The sequence below is a fragment of the Alternaria dauci genome, chromosome 4 (genome assembly GCF_042100115.1).
Source record: "Alternaria dauci strain A2016 chromosome 4, whole genome shotgun sequence".
Lineage (NCBI taxonomy): Eukaryota > Fungi > Ascomycota > Dothideomycetes > Pleosporales > Pleosporaceae > Alternaria > Alternaria dauci.
Window position 1 is genome coordinate 1,771,220 of NC_091275.1, and position 15,436 is coordinate 1,786,655.

At 52.2% G+C, this 15,436-nt stretch overlaps 6 protein-coding genes across 6 annotated transcripts; 1 reads left to right on the forward strand and 5 right to left on the reverse strand.

Moving 5' to 3' along the window:
* Nucleotides 1-553: 553 nt before the first annotated feature.
* On the reverse strand, nt 554-2,551 carry ACET3X_005134 (uncharacterized protein). Its single transcript, XM_069451306.1, has 3 exons — nt 2,395-2,551; nt 1,964-2,334; nt 554-1,907 (listed from the first exon to the last, which is right to left on the reverse strand). Exons 1-3 carry the CDS (start codon nt 2,451-2,453, stop codon nt 670-672), a joined length of 1,668 nt encoding a protein of 555 aa, XP_069307178.1. The 5' UTR covers nt 2,454-2,551; the 3' UTR covers nt 554-669.
* A 625-nt stretch (nt 2,552-3,176) lies between these two features.
* On the forward strand, nt 3,177-4,298 carry ACET3X_005135 (mitochondrial 54S ribosomal protein mL46; the record flags this gene model as incomplete). The annotated part of the gene is made up of 3 exons (XM_069451307.1): nt 3,177-3,222; nt 3,274-3,947; nt 4,002-4,298. 3 exons carry the CDS (start codon nt 3,177-3,179, stop codon nt 4,296-4,298), a joined length of 1,017 nt encoding a protein of 338 aa, XP_069307179.1.
* Nucleotides 4,299-4,494: 196 nt separating this feature from the next.
* Nucleotides 4,495-5,273, reverse strand: ACET3X_005136 (uncharacterized protein; the record flags this gene model as incomplete). The annotated part of the gene is made up of 2 exons (XM_069451308.1): nt 4,495-4,761; nt 4,818-5,273. 2 exons carry the CDS (start codon nt 5,271-5,273, stop codon nt 4,495-4,497), a joined length of 723 nt encoding a protein of 240 aa, XP_069307180.1.
* Nucleotides 5,274-6,198: 925 nt separating this feature from the next.
* ACET3X_005137 (uncharacterized protein) lies at nt 6,199-8,607 on the reverse strand (the record flags this gene model as incomplete). The annotated part of the gene is made up of 5 exons (XM_069451309.1): nt 6,199-6,840; nt 6,931-7,107; nt 7,163-8,166; nt 8,247-8,356; nt 8,414-8,607. The coding sequence occupies 5 exons, from the start codon at nt 8,605-8,607 to the stop codon at nt 6,199-6,201; spliced, it is 2,127 nt and encodes a 708-aa protein (XP_069307181.1).
* Nucleotides 8,608-9,189: 582 nt separating this feature from the next.
* Nucleotides 9,190-11,267, reverse strand: ACET3X_005138 (uncharacterized protein; the record flags this gene model as incomplete). Its single annotated transcript, XM_069451310.1, has 5 exons — nt 9,190-9,329; nt 9,379-10,050; nt 10,115-10,701; nt 10,750-11,127; nt 11,227-11,267. 5 exons carry the CDS (start codon nt 11,265-11,267, stop codon nt 9,190-9,192), a joined length of 1,818 nt encoding a protein of 605 aa, XP_069307182.1.
* A 2,091-nt stretch (nt 11,268-13,358) lies between these two features.
* Nucleotides 13,359-15,435, reverse strand: ACET3X_005139 (uncharacterized protein; the record flags this gene model as incomplete). The annotated part of the gene is made up of 2 exons (XM_069451311.1): nt 13,359-15,091; nt 15,150-15,435. The coding sequence occupies 2 exons, from the start codon at nt 15,433-15,435 to the stop codon at nt 13,359-13,361; spliced, it is 2,019 nt and encodes a 672-aa protein (XP_069307183.1).
* Between the last annotated feature and the right edge of the window lies 1 nt (nt 15,436).

A 15,436-nucleotide genomic window follows, 5' to 3' on the forward strand; every position in this document is an offset into this window, starting at 1 on the left:
TCGTAGATCTTATCCTATCCAAGCTAAGCGCATACAAGGAGTGGGAGTCAGTTGCCGATGCATCTCGGGTAGCCGCTCCGACTGTACATACCAACCAAAGGCTTTGCTGCAGGGTGGAGTAAGGGTTGAGTTAGCTGCAGTACTAGACACAGATCGATAAACTACGCATCCTCTTGGCTGAACGATGGCGTTTAAAACCAAAGTGCGGTAACCAGAACCACTTTCGCGTTGAGGGGTAATTTCATCACGGCCTCGTCTAGCCCTTGTTCGAGATGAGACCGCTGCTAATATCCGCACAAGGACCGTTTGTGAACTCAGAAGTGAGCTGACTATGAAAAAGAACGGAATATCTCTGGCCAATAGGAATTCATGGACGAATGGTCTAGTACTAGTAGTGGATTAGATTGATAAGACAAAGAGATCCCAAGTGACGCCCAAGCACGCGAGAACACCAAAGACTGCGGACATGACCGCCGCCGCTATAACATTGGGCAGACTCAGCCGGGGAAACCTTGGAATTGACAATCAAAGTTCGTGGTATACTGTACATATGCGGCACATGAGAAGTTGAACATGGCTGGAAGGTATATCGAAGGTATCGTTCGTCTGATGCCCGAATAGGGTCTAGTCGATGTCATTATACACTATCCCTCATACCACCAGTGGATTCTAATCATCCTGGTCCCAGTTACCCGGCTGCGCCTTTCCAGGCATCTTGGGCCCACCAGCTTGCCTTGCGACAATGATTTGGTCGACGCTCAGAACCGTCCTCGCAGCCTCGGTCGCGAGCTTGATGGCCCACATCTTGCTGACCCAGAGGTCCAAAATGCCCTCTTCCTTAGCATCGAGGGTACCGGTGTTGTCGTCGTTCTCGATGTCGACACCTACTGTCCACTCGTCGTCTTTCCTGCCCTTCTGTGCAGCGTGTGCGACATAAAGCTTAGCCAGAACCTCAGTTGCGTCCAGACCGGCTGACTCGGCGAGCGTTCGTGGGATGACCTCAAAAGCTTCGGCGTACTTGCGGATAGAGTATTGTGCCAGGCCCGATGTTTTGTCTGCAATGGCCTTGATCTTTTCGACCAGCTGCATCTCTGTTGCTCCTGCACCCGGTACCAACCGGGGGTCGCGAGTGATGGCCTTGACTACATTGACACCGTCGTCAATCGCCCGCTCTACGTCGTCGAGGTGGTTCTGGGTAGCACCGCGGAGGACCAAGGTCGCGGTCCGTGTCTGCTCATTCTCCTGTCTGAATACTGTGACGCGATCACCGCCAATCTCCATAGTCTCAACGACGTCTATGGTGCCCATCTCGTCTGGCATAGGTGCACCAAGACGAGCAAGCGGTGTAGCACCGACAACCCTGCATAACCGTCGAAGCTCGAACTTGGAAAGGACCTTGATGACAAGAATGTTGTAGCGGTTGAGGTAGTGGAGGGCCAGCTCTCCGACGGTCGAGCCAGCGACAACAACCCTCATTCCGGAGTCGTGCAGCTCCTTGATCATCTGCTCTACTTGCTGCTCCTCGCCCTTTGTGAAATCCATCATCTCCTTTGCGTTGTGCAGCAGTACCGTGCCCTTGGTCTCGGTCTGTGAAATGTCGACTGGACATGAGAAGACACCGACCTTGGCCTTGGTCGCCTTTGTGACAGTACCGTCTGGCTGTCTTGCAAAGACCATGCCCTTGACGACCTTGCTCTGCTCTAGGGCACCACCCATGATCTTGACGACGCGGACATTGTCGACGTTGAAGTTGACGGGGTTCTTGGGCAGGACGGCGAGGACGGCTTCGGCGACGAGGTCAGCGAGAAAGTCTTCGCTGCCGGACTGCTTGGCTGCGACTACGGTGCGGATGGCTTTGCTGAGTTCCTGCTGCGAGCGGATATCTTGGACCTTGTCGCATACCAGCTCTGTGTTGGATTAGCGTCTGTTCTTTGTCCCTGGTAAATGTGTACGTATAGCCTACCCTCGAGTGTCTGCAGAGCCGCAAGTTGTGCCTTCTCGTAGCCCAAGACAATGTCACTTGTCTTCAGGCCCATGCGTATCAACTCCTCGGCCTTTTTCAGCAGCTCACCGGCCAGAACAATGACGAGGTTTGTCGCATCGCCCATCTCAGCCTCTTGTTGCTGGCTGGCCATGACAAGAAGCTTCGCCGCCGGGTGTACGACCTCGAGTTCTCGCAATATCGTCGCCGCGTCCGAGGTCAGAATCATCTTTTGAAGGTGGTTTATGACAATCTTGTTGCGGCCGTAGGGTCCGAGAGAGGTCTGAACGGTCTGGGCAATAGTCCGGCAGGCATCGATGTTGCGAATGACGGCGCCATCCTCAGCGTCGTAGCTGTTGCGGGGTGGTTAGTCGAGTGTTTAGTGTGATTGCGGGGGTTGTAGAGCGCCGTACTTTTGATAGCCTTGCTTGAACAAGCCGGCATTGGGGGCGTTGGGTATTGAGAGAGACATGCTGGCGGTGTGTGAGGGGTATCTTGGTTGTTGGTGGTGTACCTGAGTCTAAGCTCTTGCGCGGCGAGAACGCGTCCAGTCCCAAATTTCGATGCCAAGACGTGGATGTCGGGGGAAGGAAAGACCGACCATTCACCAGCAACAGTCTTGAGAGCAAAGTATCAGGTGCTGTACCTCATCAATGGAGACGTGTGCAGCCCAGCTACAGCACCCAACGTCACAGCTGTCTGGGGTGCGAGTCACCATTTTGAGTGAATCCAGGCTGCACGCAATAGGCACCGCACTTGGAATTTACGCACATGCGGACGCTCAAACACGCGCGCATAAGCCGTCGGCACGATTCATCATTCACACGCTGTTCAGTCGTATACACAATCAAGCCCGCGCTGACAGACAAGCAACCCTTGGAGCGCGTAGCAATGTGAGCAAAATCTATCTAGCCGTACACCTTGGGACTTGTGAGGGTACCGCTAGCGAAAAAGACTGCTCAACTTCCTCTGGGCACCGTTAAATGACCAGGATCTCATGACAGTACGAGGATGCTGGGGATAAGGTGAGTGCCGTGGAGAAGAAGAGAGCGTGTCTGCGCCGAAGAAAAGTTGACTTGGGATACCTGCTTAGGTAATGCCGCTAGACCCAATGCACCTCCGCTCCCCGAACTTTTCTGACTTGTCGAGATGGCAGCGGCTGCACCGTGATACCGCGGAGGGCATTGGGAGAGCAATGAACGCCGGACAGCAGACAACCAGGCGGCTGGCCTCGAGAGCCGGTATGCATTGCCCATGGTCGTGGATGCATTTCGAGTGCTGACGAATAAAAGGTCAATCCATATGCCGCTCATGTCGAGACACCATCACCCGCACATACGCCTCCGCCGCTGCCGCTGCCGTCCAGACCGAAGACCAAGTTGCCCAACATATCCCTCCCGTTGCCCAGGCTGTGCCCTCAGCGTCTTACGCTGTCAACGCCGGTGTTGTCCTGTCCCGCCCCCCACAAATCACACGCGACCTCCACCCATTCGAAGCCGCCTTCTTTCTCTACCAAAAGCGTCTGAACGAGCGACTTGCGCTGCCCTTTACAAGATATTTCTACGTCAAGAAACGGACGCCTGCAGATCTGGAATGGAAGCGAAAGATGAAGCAACGGCTGACCCCCGCCCGCGACATCGGGCGATACCAAGGCTACGGAGAGGAAGCCTGGAACGACGAAGTTCTCGTGGGGGCACAAGAAAGCGATTTCCAACACCAAGTTGGGAAGCTTATAGAAGATGCTGAGCAGTCTGGCCTCGAGGACGAACCAGACACCACCGGCGCAAAAAAGATGGAGCGCGAGCCAGTAGACAAGCCAATGCCGAGGATAACAGAGGCGGATCAGAAGAACGACACCAAGAGCTTGAACCGCGCACTGCAGAGAACACTATATCTGCTGGTCAAGAACAAAGAGGGGCAATGGCAGTTCCCGCAGGATCGCTTGAAAGACGAGAACCTACACGGTGTACGTAGTACCATGCCCCCCCGCAAGTCTACTGAGACGCTGACTATTGACTAGGCGGCAAACCGTATCATTACACACACTGGCGGCATCAACATGAACACCTGGCTCGTCGGCCACGTGCCAATTGGTCATCACCAAGTAAACTACCGCGAGCCCAAACCCGCAGGAGATGTCAACGAGTACGGCGCAAAGACTTTCTTCCTCAAGGCACGCATCATGGCCGGACAAGTCAATCTCAAGGAAAACAAGCTTGGCCTCCAGGACTTCAAATGGTTGGTCAAGGACGAATTGCAAAAGGAGGTGGATGGCAGCTACTGGCGACAGATTAAAAACATGTTGGCAGAGCGATGATTGACATGTACCATATCATGTACTCTAGAGTTTTATATTGAAAGTGAGTAGCTTGTTGCAGTTCGTGTAACATCATGTATAGTATTTCTGATGGAGGACGCTGCAATGAGCACAACCATGAGCTGTGCTGGCGACGCATGTGCACATCCTCAGAATGTATTGTACGAAACCGTTGGTTAACTGTTTTCATCCCCGTTTACTCACACTGCTCCCAATCATAGCTAAACCCCTGCTGCGCACCATAATACTGGTTTCCAAGCTCCTCACTAAACGAGTGCTCGCTATCTACCACACCCTCTTGATCCTCTTTTCCTTCAATCCACATCTCAGTGCGGAAGGAAAACGTACCACTTCCGCAGCTAGACTGAGGAATGAGCTCAGGTGGGTAACTGATGTTAGAGTAGTGCTCTTGAGCGTACTGGCCAGATGAGGCTGGCCCGCTCAATGCAATAGTATCTGCGACCTGTTTGAGGTATCAGTGAAGTGGTAAGAGCCTCGGAACTTCTACATGCGGCGTACCTCTGTTCTTCCACTCTCCTTACCCACGTAGTATGCAAAGTCCCAGTAGGCTTTTACTCCCTCATCCAATTGATATGTCATAATTCCCTTCGTCCCATTCTTGTGCAGCCTCAGCTTGTACTTCTCCGCCTCGGCGGTCTTTTCCACATCTTTGTATTCCTTGTACGACAAAGTCGTCTCACACCATGTATGGCGGGGTCCGGCCTGGAGGTCGACACGCATCCATGGATATGCAATAAACCAGTAGTAGATCTCACTGCCGTCAACGGTGTTGGACCCAAAAGTTGGGCGCGTGGTGCGTGAGACTGTGCCGTTTTTACCAGCGTCGGGACAGCCGGGGCCACGGATGGAGGAGATGGTAAAGGACCAGTTCGGGGGGAGAATGCGGACGGGATTGGATGGAGTGAGGGCTGTCGTGAGGCCAACAAGAGCCACGACAGTAACTGAATATCTCATTGCAGATATTGGTACTTGATATCAGTAAGGTACTCAAATGAAGTTGAAGTGCTGGTTTCGTGAAGAGGTAGTTGTTCTCTGGGTCCATCTCGCTGGTCTTTATATATGCCAGTGTGACTTTCCCAGCCCGTGTACCTACTTATGATCCAAGGGAGTCTACCTTCACCATATGCGGACAAATATCTGGATATCATCCGGAATCCAATGAGCACATTACCCCACATTGTCATGCGTACAATTCCATATTGCTACCTAGGTAGGCATATCGGTAGACTGAGCGGGTTTGCTGGACACTTCTAGCGCTTGCGACATCGAGACGAAGCCACGGTAATGGTTAGCGACGTTCATGAGAGTTGGTGGCAAGTACATGATAAGAGATGAAGCTGGGCGACAACAACCTAAAGTGTAATCAGTTACTGCCTGTCGCCGGCTGCAAGCTGCGTCATCCAGCAGCCTGAGATCTATCAGACTAGTTTGCATCGATTGCGCATATGCATAGGCGATCCTGTTCGTATGAACTACTGCATCAATTTGAGCTTGAACGAAGGCGTGTGGGGAACCCTGGAAAAAGGGGGTATGCAGCCGCTTGCTTAAGGTGCTGACCATTTGCAGCATCGGTCGTGCCCGTCAGCAAGGTGAAACATGACGAATAAAGGCAAGTCAATAAGGCAACTGCTTCTCCGTAAGTAAATTAGAATGCGTCTCTTTAGGCTATACTACTCATTGTACATGAGTGAACGCGAAAGTGCTTGGTGCGGTCTGATTCACTAAGAGTGCTGATGGGCTGCAAGCGGTTGCGACAGGAGAAGCTCGACAAGGACGATTTCAGAGGGCGCCATTGGCAAGAAAAATCGTTAATGCTATATGAAACATGACCAGTACAAAACTCCCTGAATGCGGTAAGAAAACAAATTATCCTGATCGCTCAATGCTCGAAACCAATACCCAGTGTACCGTTGAGGTCCCGGAAGTCGCCTCTCAAGATCTCAATTCCATCACGCTTGACTTCTTCAACCAAATCCTTGATCTTTGGTGCCATTACAGATGGCTGGAAACCGAAGTACTCATAAGCCGTCTTGCTCGGCAAGCTCTTGCCAAAGCGGCGCATCGAGACAGCAGCATCGGCATAGCGTTCCCAGCCGTTCGCTGCATAAGCTTCGATAACGACGGTAGGCTTGCCAGCTTTCGGCTTCAGTACAGACTGTTTGTAGTCCCGAGTCTGCTGTTCAAACAAGCGTGGGCAAGGGAAGGATACGACACGGGCTGTGATGCCATGTTCGGACTTGAGAAGATCGCGCGTCTGCATAGCGAAGACCATTTCGGATCCGGTACCGATGAGAGTAACGTCGAAATTCTCCTCTTCCACAAACACGTAGGCACCTTTAGCAAATCCTGACCGCGATGACTGCTTCCACTGAGGCAGAACTTGGCGAGACAGAGAAATGATGCTGGGCGTCTCGGTGGCCTTGATGGCAACCTCGAATGCACCAGCCACCTCCTCAGAATCACAAGGACGCATGTAGAGTAGATTGGGCATAGCGCGGTAGAGGGCGGCGAGAGCAATAGGCTGATGTGTAGGTCCGTCTTCTCCAGTACCGATTGAGTCATGTGTCGCGATATGGATCTACTGTAAACCTTGGAGCGCGCCCATACGAACAGCCGGTGCTGCGTAAAGGTAGAACATGAAGAAGGACGATGTGATCGGAAGGAAGGTGCCTTTGTTGAAAGCTGCAAGACCATTAGATATGGCACACATGGCGTGTTCGCGAATGCCGTAGTGTATGTATCGGCCGGTGTAGTCCCCGTTCAGGCCACACGCAGTCTTCAACTCAGGCTAAACGAAGTCAGTAACATGATCAGAGTTTGAATGGCTAAAGTTTGGTTCTTACCGACTGGAAGTCCACCTTCTTCTGATACGCAACATTGCAGGACGGCGTAAGGTCTGCAGTGCCAACAAGGAAGTTGCCCATGTTCTCACCGAGAGGGTTACCAACCAGTCCAGCCGACTTGCGTGTTGCGGTCGGCTCAGTAGGGAAGTCCTCCTTCTTCGGGATGTACTTGGTCCAATCAGCAGGCATCTTACCCGCAACACGGAGCTTGAACTCCGCAGCCAGCTCCGGATACTGCTTCTCGTAGTTGCTGACAGTGGTAGACCACTCAGCTTCGAGCTGCTTGCCACGAGGGGCCACATCTTCGAAAAATGTGTACATTTCCGATGGGAGAACGTAGTGTTCATCTGGGTTCAGGCCGAATGACTTCTTGATGTTGACAATGTCGTCGAGCCCGAGCGCAGCACCGTGGGTTGCTGGCGTTCCTGCCTTGCCTGAGCCGAAGCCAATGACGGTGCGAATGTTGATGAATGTAGGCTTGTCGCTACTCCGGGCATTCAGAAGCGCGTGGACGATGCTGCTAACGTTCGAATGGCCATCAAGGATATCGACAACATTCCAGCCAGTTGCCTTCATCTTCTCGTTCATGTCTTCTGCAGAATTCGCAACATCGGCGGTACCGTCGCACGTAATGTTGTTGTTATCATAGATGATACAAAGGTTGTTGAGCTTCCAGTGACCGGCGAGTGATACTGCTTCAAGACCCACGCCTTCTTGAAGGCATGCATCGCCGATCATGCACCAGGTCATGTTGTCGACAACTGTGTAGCCTTCCCGGTTGTATGTGGCACCAAGGTTCTTCGTAGCCATGGCGAGACCGACGGCGTTAGCAACGCCTTGACCAAGAGGTCCAGTTGTGACTTCAACTCCCTCGTTCTCAATCTCAGGGTGCCCTGGGCAAATCGAGTCGTATCGAGAACTGTGATAGGATTTCAGTTGCTCCGTCGTCATGCTCTCAACGCCGACGAGGTGCATGAACAGGTATTGCCATAAGCAAGCATGGCCTGGTTGATCCGTTAGTTCACATGCTCCGTGCCAACCGCTCGTTGGCGAGATTTGGAAGTCGCGATGAGGATGCACATACCATTTGATAGAACGAAACGATCACGGTTGAAGTAGTTGCCGTTCTTCGGTGAGAACTTCATAACATACTTGTATAGGGCGACACCAATGGCAGCCATGCCCATGGCAGAGCTAGAAGGCTTTATGTTAGGTCTAAATCAAAAGTGAGTGTCACAGGAGTATCTTTACCCTGGATGTCCGCCATTGAACTGTTGGCACAGATCTGCGATATATGCGCGGAAGTATTTGAGTACAAGATCATGCTTGTCCGACTGATCGAGCTCCACGGCAGCAACACCAGTCACACCATGGATTTTGGTTGCTACTGGTTTGATAGGAAGATCATCCGAGACCTTGTTGTAGAATTCGAGAGATGGCGACATGACGGATGCAACGAAAGTGATATTGGAAGACGTTTGCTGTATAATCTCATCAGCGGGAAATCCAGTCTTTATATGTCATGGTCCTTGTCCGTCACGACTGCCTAAGAGAGCGCTGAAGGTGGGCTTCATCGCGACGGGATCGATTCGAGCACTTCCTTGCGGCCGCATCGGTCGCTGCAAAACCGGCGAGTACTCCATTGGAGCTCTACCGTACATGAGCGCGGTAGTAATCACCGGGAACGCCCAAACGGGCAATGCGGTGCGCTAATGCAGTCTAAGTTAGTGTGGCCAGCATCCGATTGGAGCTCGATGCGAGAGTCGCCGCTGCCAAGATTTCCCAAGATGTCCAGGACGCGGGGCCCCAGAAATGCGGACCTGGGGTACGCGATAGGTAGGTTGTCTTGAATTCTAGAAGCAAGGATGATGGCTCGGGGGATGGAAAGTTCCGTACATTTGAGGAACTACTTGGGCCGTAGCCAGACTTCGCTCGCAAATATGCGCTACTTGGAACGCGTCCCGTTGTCAAACGCCATGGCTATTCATGTACACAGTTATGGAACGACTTGAGAGGCCTCGCATGAATCACGAACTTGTGCTACCACCCCACACGTTTAATAGGTCATCTAGTATCGTGATCGATGGGAACTTGCTGATACTCAAGACCATTCGGAGAATTTCGAGTATTTCGGCTTGTCGGTCTTTTGTTTCCGTACACAGTGCCGCTGATAATGCATTAGTTTGCATATTATATATGGAGCTGGGTGGACAAACCTGCATAGATAGCCTGGAAGCAAACAAAAGCTGAGGGTGCGTTTTGGGATTGCTGAGCTAATGCTATACCGCATATCGTCGAAGTGCTCTCGCGTAGAAGCTTGAAGCGTGTCTGGTACATATTCAAACCCCCAGTGGATGGCTGGTTGAGCACCATTATGATCCTTGAAAAGTGATACATTTGGATAGCAGCGGCATGTGCGGGAGGGTGTATCCATATCGGCGTCAGACTCGCTTCGAGCGCTGAATTCGGTGAAGACACTTCAAGTCCGGGTTGGATAGGTATGGGCTCAAAGCTTCGCGGAAGGAGACTTTTCCATGCATCTAGCATCCGTAACAGCGTTTCTCCTGCTTCAATGTACCCGGCGATGTCACCTTGCTTAGGTGTTGCAGCAAACTGTACACATTTCGCGGCGATGTATATAATGCGTGTAGCTAGCCCTTCTGACGTAAGTTCAGCCATCGGTACTCTAGGTTGATGTATTGTCAGTGCCGGTCGTCCAGTACGAAAAGCCGCCCAGACGTCTTGCCGTAGCCATGCCCACCAGACTGCTCGTTGCAAGCCATCGTTAGACTCGCCGCTCGTATCTGAGTTGCGTTGTATCCAGAACGCTCCCCTTAGGTGGCGATCCCAGTTACTATGATCAGAGGTGCTAGCTGTCCCAAACATTTCTTGATATTCGTTAGTATGCTGGACAGGAATCACTCGCGCTGCTCGCACAAGGACTATACGTACCGTAGGTCGAGATCATGATAGCAGTGACGAGTATTTCGCGGGACTTTGTATACGACTGATACAACAAATTCTGCGATAGATACTGCAATGTCTCATAATAGAATTGCTCAGCGACCGTTCGAATTGTCGGTGGTGCACTGGAAGATGAAGCAGGCGTGCCGGGCGGCACCTGTGACGCCAAGTTGTTGTTTGCATCCTGGTCTTGAGATAGGGCCATATGACATGCACCTACTGCCAACAAGGACTTCAGCAGCCCTACATTATGCAAGGCAAGATGAGGCACAACATTAGCGAAATGCTTCATCGGGTCGAATAGATCCAATATTGGTGCTACCACGCTAACGTAGTGCTCGAAGTACACCAACTCGTGTCGCTTCAGCTCAAGTTTCGTCTCTGTGTTCCATGGTTGCTCAGGTATCGCAATGGCATGCACATCGACGTTGCCGAAAGGGTTATTATCTGCTTCTAGAGAGACGGATTGTCGAGGTGATTGTCTTCTTGAAAGGCTAGCAATGTCGAAATTCCAGCGATTGCTATGCGTCTGCCCTTGCATATTGTTGATCGCGTCTTCGGCAAGTAGATCATACCTATCAAGTCTTAGTTTCTAATAGCTTTCATAAGCAAGTCGGCATCACCATTCGACTGGCCCAAAGTTGGGGGTCAGACTATCCCCGAAATTAAAAAGACTGTCGTCAAGGAAGAAATCGTCGTTGGGAATTACGCTCGCGGAGAGCCCTGGCTGTTCTGCAGGAAAAGGTCCCCACGATTGTATCGGTTCCACAGGCTCTGAGCTTAGCGCTGATATGCCTGCAGATCTTGGCTCGATCTCATTCTTTCCTGGCACAGAATCCGTGATCGATGAGGTCCCGTCGGGAATATACGCACTAAGTGCTCGCGGCCGTCGGGGTGTAGGGGTCTTCTCCGCATATACACACTCGCGGTGGACTCTCTCGCAATTTTTGCAAATCGGGTGACTTTCATCGCACTTGACTTTGCGCTTACGGCATGTCAGGCTATCCCACTCGTCAGCATTGCGCTCATGATACGTTGTGTCGAGGTAACTCGGCATCTGCCTCCACAAGACTCTGGCGATCCTAGAGCTTGCGACTTACCAGCCTGTCGAAGTCCTTAGTCCACGTGATTTGGAGGGCATATTGATCTGTGCTGGGTCTGAAAGGCAGTGTGGTGCGAAGCGATCGTCTCGAGCGAACCTTAGAAGCAGCTCGATGCGGGCAGGCGAACTGAAATACCAGGTACGCGGAAGCTAGCCATAGTCGCGTGCTAACATCAACAGAGGCTCCACCTGTCCTGTCGTCGTTAGAAGCATTTTGCTGCGGGGAACCCTGGATGCATTGGCTAATGCGAGATGCTGAACTGTGGGGTGACGGATGTAGGTAGGCTATGACGCGGGCGGAGATCGTGCCGAGCTTTATTGGTGTTATGTAAGCCGTGGTCGCAGCCTATCAGATGGAGACATCCTTAACCTGGACGAAAGACCTGAAACCAGCGATACGTCGTGACATGTATCAAGTCTCTATAAGATATCTACCGTGATGATGCATCGTTATTCAAACACACGATACGCGACTCTGACAGCCTCAGTACCTCTTATCTTACACCTAGCCCCGCCTCTGATAGCGCCCTTAGCGCTGTCTTCTTCCCGTTCTCTCAAGACTTGAGCCGTTCATACTGTCTTTCTTCCTTTCCTCTCCTTGTGCTTCCCAACGCCTTTCGGAACCGAATGCATGGGATCTGATCGCGTACCGTCCCGGACTCGCGTAATGGTTCTCTCGGCTTCGTAGTTGGGCTCATAGAACACGCTAGCATTGCGCAAATGGACACCATGTACTAGCCAACGGAAGCCACGGGCAGTAGCGCAGCAGTAGTCCCAAGGGTTGGCCGCTTCGAGCAGCGCTTCGATAGGTCCGCACTCGTATACTTGCTCTGGAAACTTTGGAAGCCGCTCAATGTCGTATTGCCTCCACGGAAACGCCCAGTAGTGTAAGATGGCAAAGACCAAAGTCTCAGCGCATGTAAGCAGACACGGAATGCCAGAATAAAGATCAGAACGTGAAACGAAATTCGTTTCCCGTAGTACATGGAACCGGATGAGCAAGGAAATAAGCCATGTTTGCCAGTAAGTAAGGAAGATAATCAGCTTGACGCACACCATCTTGAGGACGGGTTTGCTGGGCGCGAGATCTTCTTTGAGCTGAGCGTAGACTTGATGCATGCAATACATGGCGACAAGGATAGAGAGGGCGTCAAATATGGCTGTCCATGTAGATGCGTATCGTGGATTGTGTTCCTCTTTGCAAAGCCGACCAACTGATTGCGTGACGACGGATATGATGGTTACGATGGTTCGAAGGACAACATATTGGAAGATGCCGATATAATTGATCTGCAAACAGTGAGAGACGGTTTGACGAACGTAAGCGGCGCTGTTACGAACGTTGAACCAGGTAACGCCGCTCCTAGGCTTCCTCAGCCAGCCTTTGTGTTCACCCCCAGTCAACTTCTGGATCCAGTTTAATGGCCAGCCCCAATTCTTCGGCTCAGCATTGCGAAAATAGTTCTTCTGCTCGTGAAGGTTTGGTGCTATGTAGTGACACATAAGCGTGAAGAAGCTCACAGTAGCGTAGGCGGTGTAGCATTCACGAGTAAGCTCCCAGTAAGCCGAACGGCTGATGGAAACGTAGGAGAAGAACGTGGTCCAAGCATAGACAGGGATGACAGCGAGGATACGTATGATGTGTCTTTGTTCGTATGGGCGAAGCGCGTGCTGTGCGTGCTGCATGATGTGAAAGACGGAGAGGCCGATAGCTAATGAAGCTAGAGTACAGCAGACGTTGAGAGTGAGAAGACGGAAAGTGACGTCCTTGTCGCTGAACGGGAGAGGCTCTTTGAGTACTAGAGACCTGGTAACGTCATCTCCGCATGAACCGGCCATGGTCCAGAACAGTAACGAGCTGTTTAGACCGATGACTGGCGTGAGTATACTATGCGCCAAGCCATTCCCTTGTCCAGACACAAGTTTGGTGCAGCAGCAGTAGCAGCATGCAATGTCAAGAAGTCGCAATCCGCACGTATCATCCACTCCTGCCTGACATAACTTGCTGAACGTCTTATGCCCAGAGAGCACCAGGAAGGGAAAACTGATCGAAATCATGTCGGAGAAAGTCCAGCCCGTCATCTCGATTTTGAAAGTTGTTCATGCAAAACTTGGATTCTTTCAAGTAGATCATCCCCTCCATGTATCTCCCCTCCTTCCTCTGTATCCACCTCGTCCTCGCCCTCTGAAGCCACCGCCACCTCTGCCACCTCTATAGCCTTCATCGCGTTCTTCGCCAATCTCGACGATCCTGTCGTCTTCATCGAAACTGTATTTGTACTGCATCTCGGCTTTTATACCCCGTCCTTTCCTCGTCTCGCCAGGTGCCCAGTCTCTGCTTGTCTCGACATCCAATTCCTTCAGTCTCAGTTCGGAAATCTCGTCTGAAACAGGCAAGTAAAAAAGTTGAGGTTTCGCTTCTGTAGCTCTGAACAGATCGTGGAGTGTTTTGAACGAGGCTTCAGTATCTTGCCGTGTATCTTTTGATGGGGCGGTTGGAAGTGACGGTGCGAGTGGTTGTTGTATGTCGATGCTTGCACGTGGGCCTCGTGGTGCATTCGCAGGAGCGCTGGAGCCAACTTCTTGAAACACGGCTGTGACTGAGCCGTTGCTTGATTCGGAGTATACGACCTCGAATCGCTTCGGGTTAGTCGGCTGCTTGTTTGCACGGGCCTCTTTCTCTGCAGCCAATGCGTCCTCTTCCTCTCTAATCCAGTCTTTCACCGTCTCGTCTGGAACAAAATCCACCCATAATTCTTTCCTGTTACCCTCTGGTGGCCAAATGGAGCCGTGTAGCGACGCTCGTACTCGGGATGCAGCGGTCTTGGTACTAAACAACACGAGAGCGTGCGTCTTCAGCGAATCCAGGAAAAGGTCCTCAACTATGGTAGGGTCTGGTGAGCTAGATGGTGGCGAGGCAAGAGAAATCAGGTGTGCTCGCAGTGGCTCCGGGCGCAGAGGGCGCATAAAGTTGCGAATGTATAGAGCAGACGTTACGGGGTGAAGTGCAGGTACCGTGGGCCTGTCGTCAGTTAAGGCCTCCTGGGGAGTGTCGTCTGCGCTGGACTTCATCAGGTCTTTGTATCGAGCAGCCTTTTCCCTTTTCTCGCGCCTAGTGTCAGTTCCCACAACTGGCGGCTGTTCCTCGACTGATAGGGTATGATTGGCTTCCGCTTCGTGCATCTTGACATCGGTTGAGCTGTCGGCCTCTTCCTCCGGTCTTGTTTGCTTCATGGCTGTGTCTTCATCTTCGTGCAGGTGAACTTCCGGCGCCAATTCCGGAGCTGACTTGTACTTCTTTGCCTTGATATCCTCGGCTACCATCTCCGGTGTACCGCTCCTTCTCTTTCTCTTCTTTGAGTCTGCCTCTAACTCCTCTGTGTTCAGCCTCGATGTGTCGATCGTCGGCGGCTCTGGAACCGCAAGTGAATCTGGCTCCTCTACCGATTGCTGTTCACTTGGTGCAATTGGAGCTACCTTCTCGTCCGTTGTCGCATCCTGCAAGTCTTTGGCAAGTCTCAATGGTGGCTGCACCATGCGCAACGCCTCAGCAGCCGGCCCAGGAGCAGTTGGCAGCTCGCTCTCTGCAACCTGGACCTCTTTTACGTCCTCGATTTCCGCATCTGTAGGCTCTGTGACGGTTGGGCCAACGGGATCCGCGGGTGGCGCGTTGAAGACCCCCACGGGTTGTATTGAACCGGGCTCGTTCGCATTGGTGGTGTCTTCCATGGGCTCCTCTATTGCCTTGATCTGGTCTGGTGGGGTAACGTTGCTGTCGATGTGGGAGATTGTCTCAGAAAGGGATTCCGTAGTCGCTACGGGTACGGGTAGTGGTTTCGACTCGTCTTCGTGGTTTGGTTGCTCTGGTCCCACAGGTCGATCAGTAATTGGAAGCTAGCAATGTTGCAGCACTGCGCATACCTCCAGCCTCAGAGAGCGCGGGTCCAGGAGCATCCTCTCTGCTAGCAGTGTCATCGTGGCCAGCTTCTTCCTTGACTTGCTCTACAGGAGCAGGCAGCGCGTTGGCGTTCTCGGTACTCGCGTGGTGCGCATCGGGAGCTTGAGCAGGACCCGAGGTTTCAGCAGCGTCTGCCTCCTGCAGCTTCTCAACAATCTGCGCTTTTCGTGTCAGGCCGGTGCTCGGTATACTCCGATCCTTCAGCAGCTGCCGCAGTTGCGCGACCGTTTGCTTGCCGTAGTCTGCCATG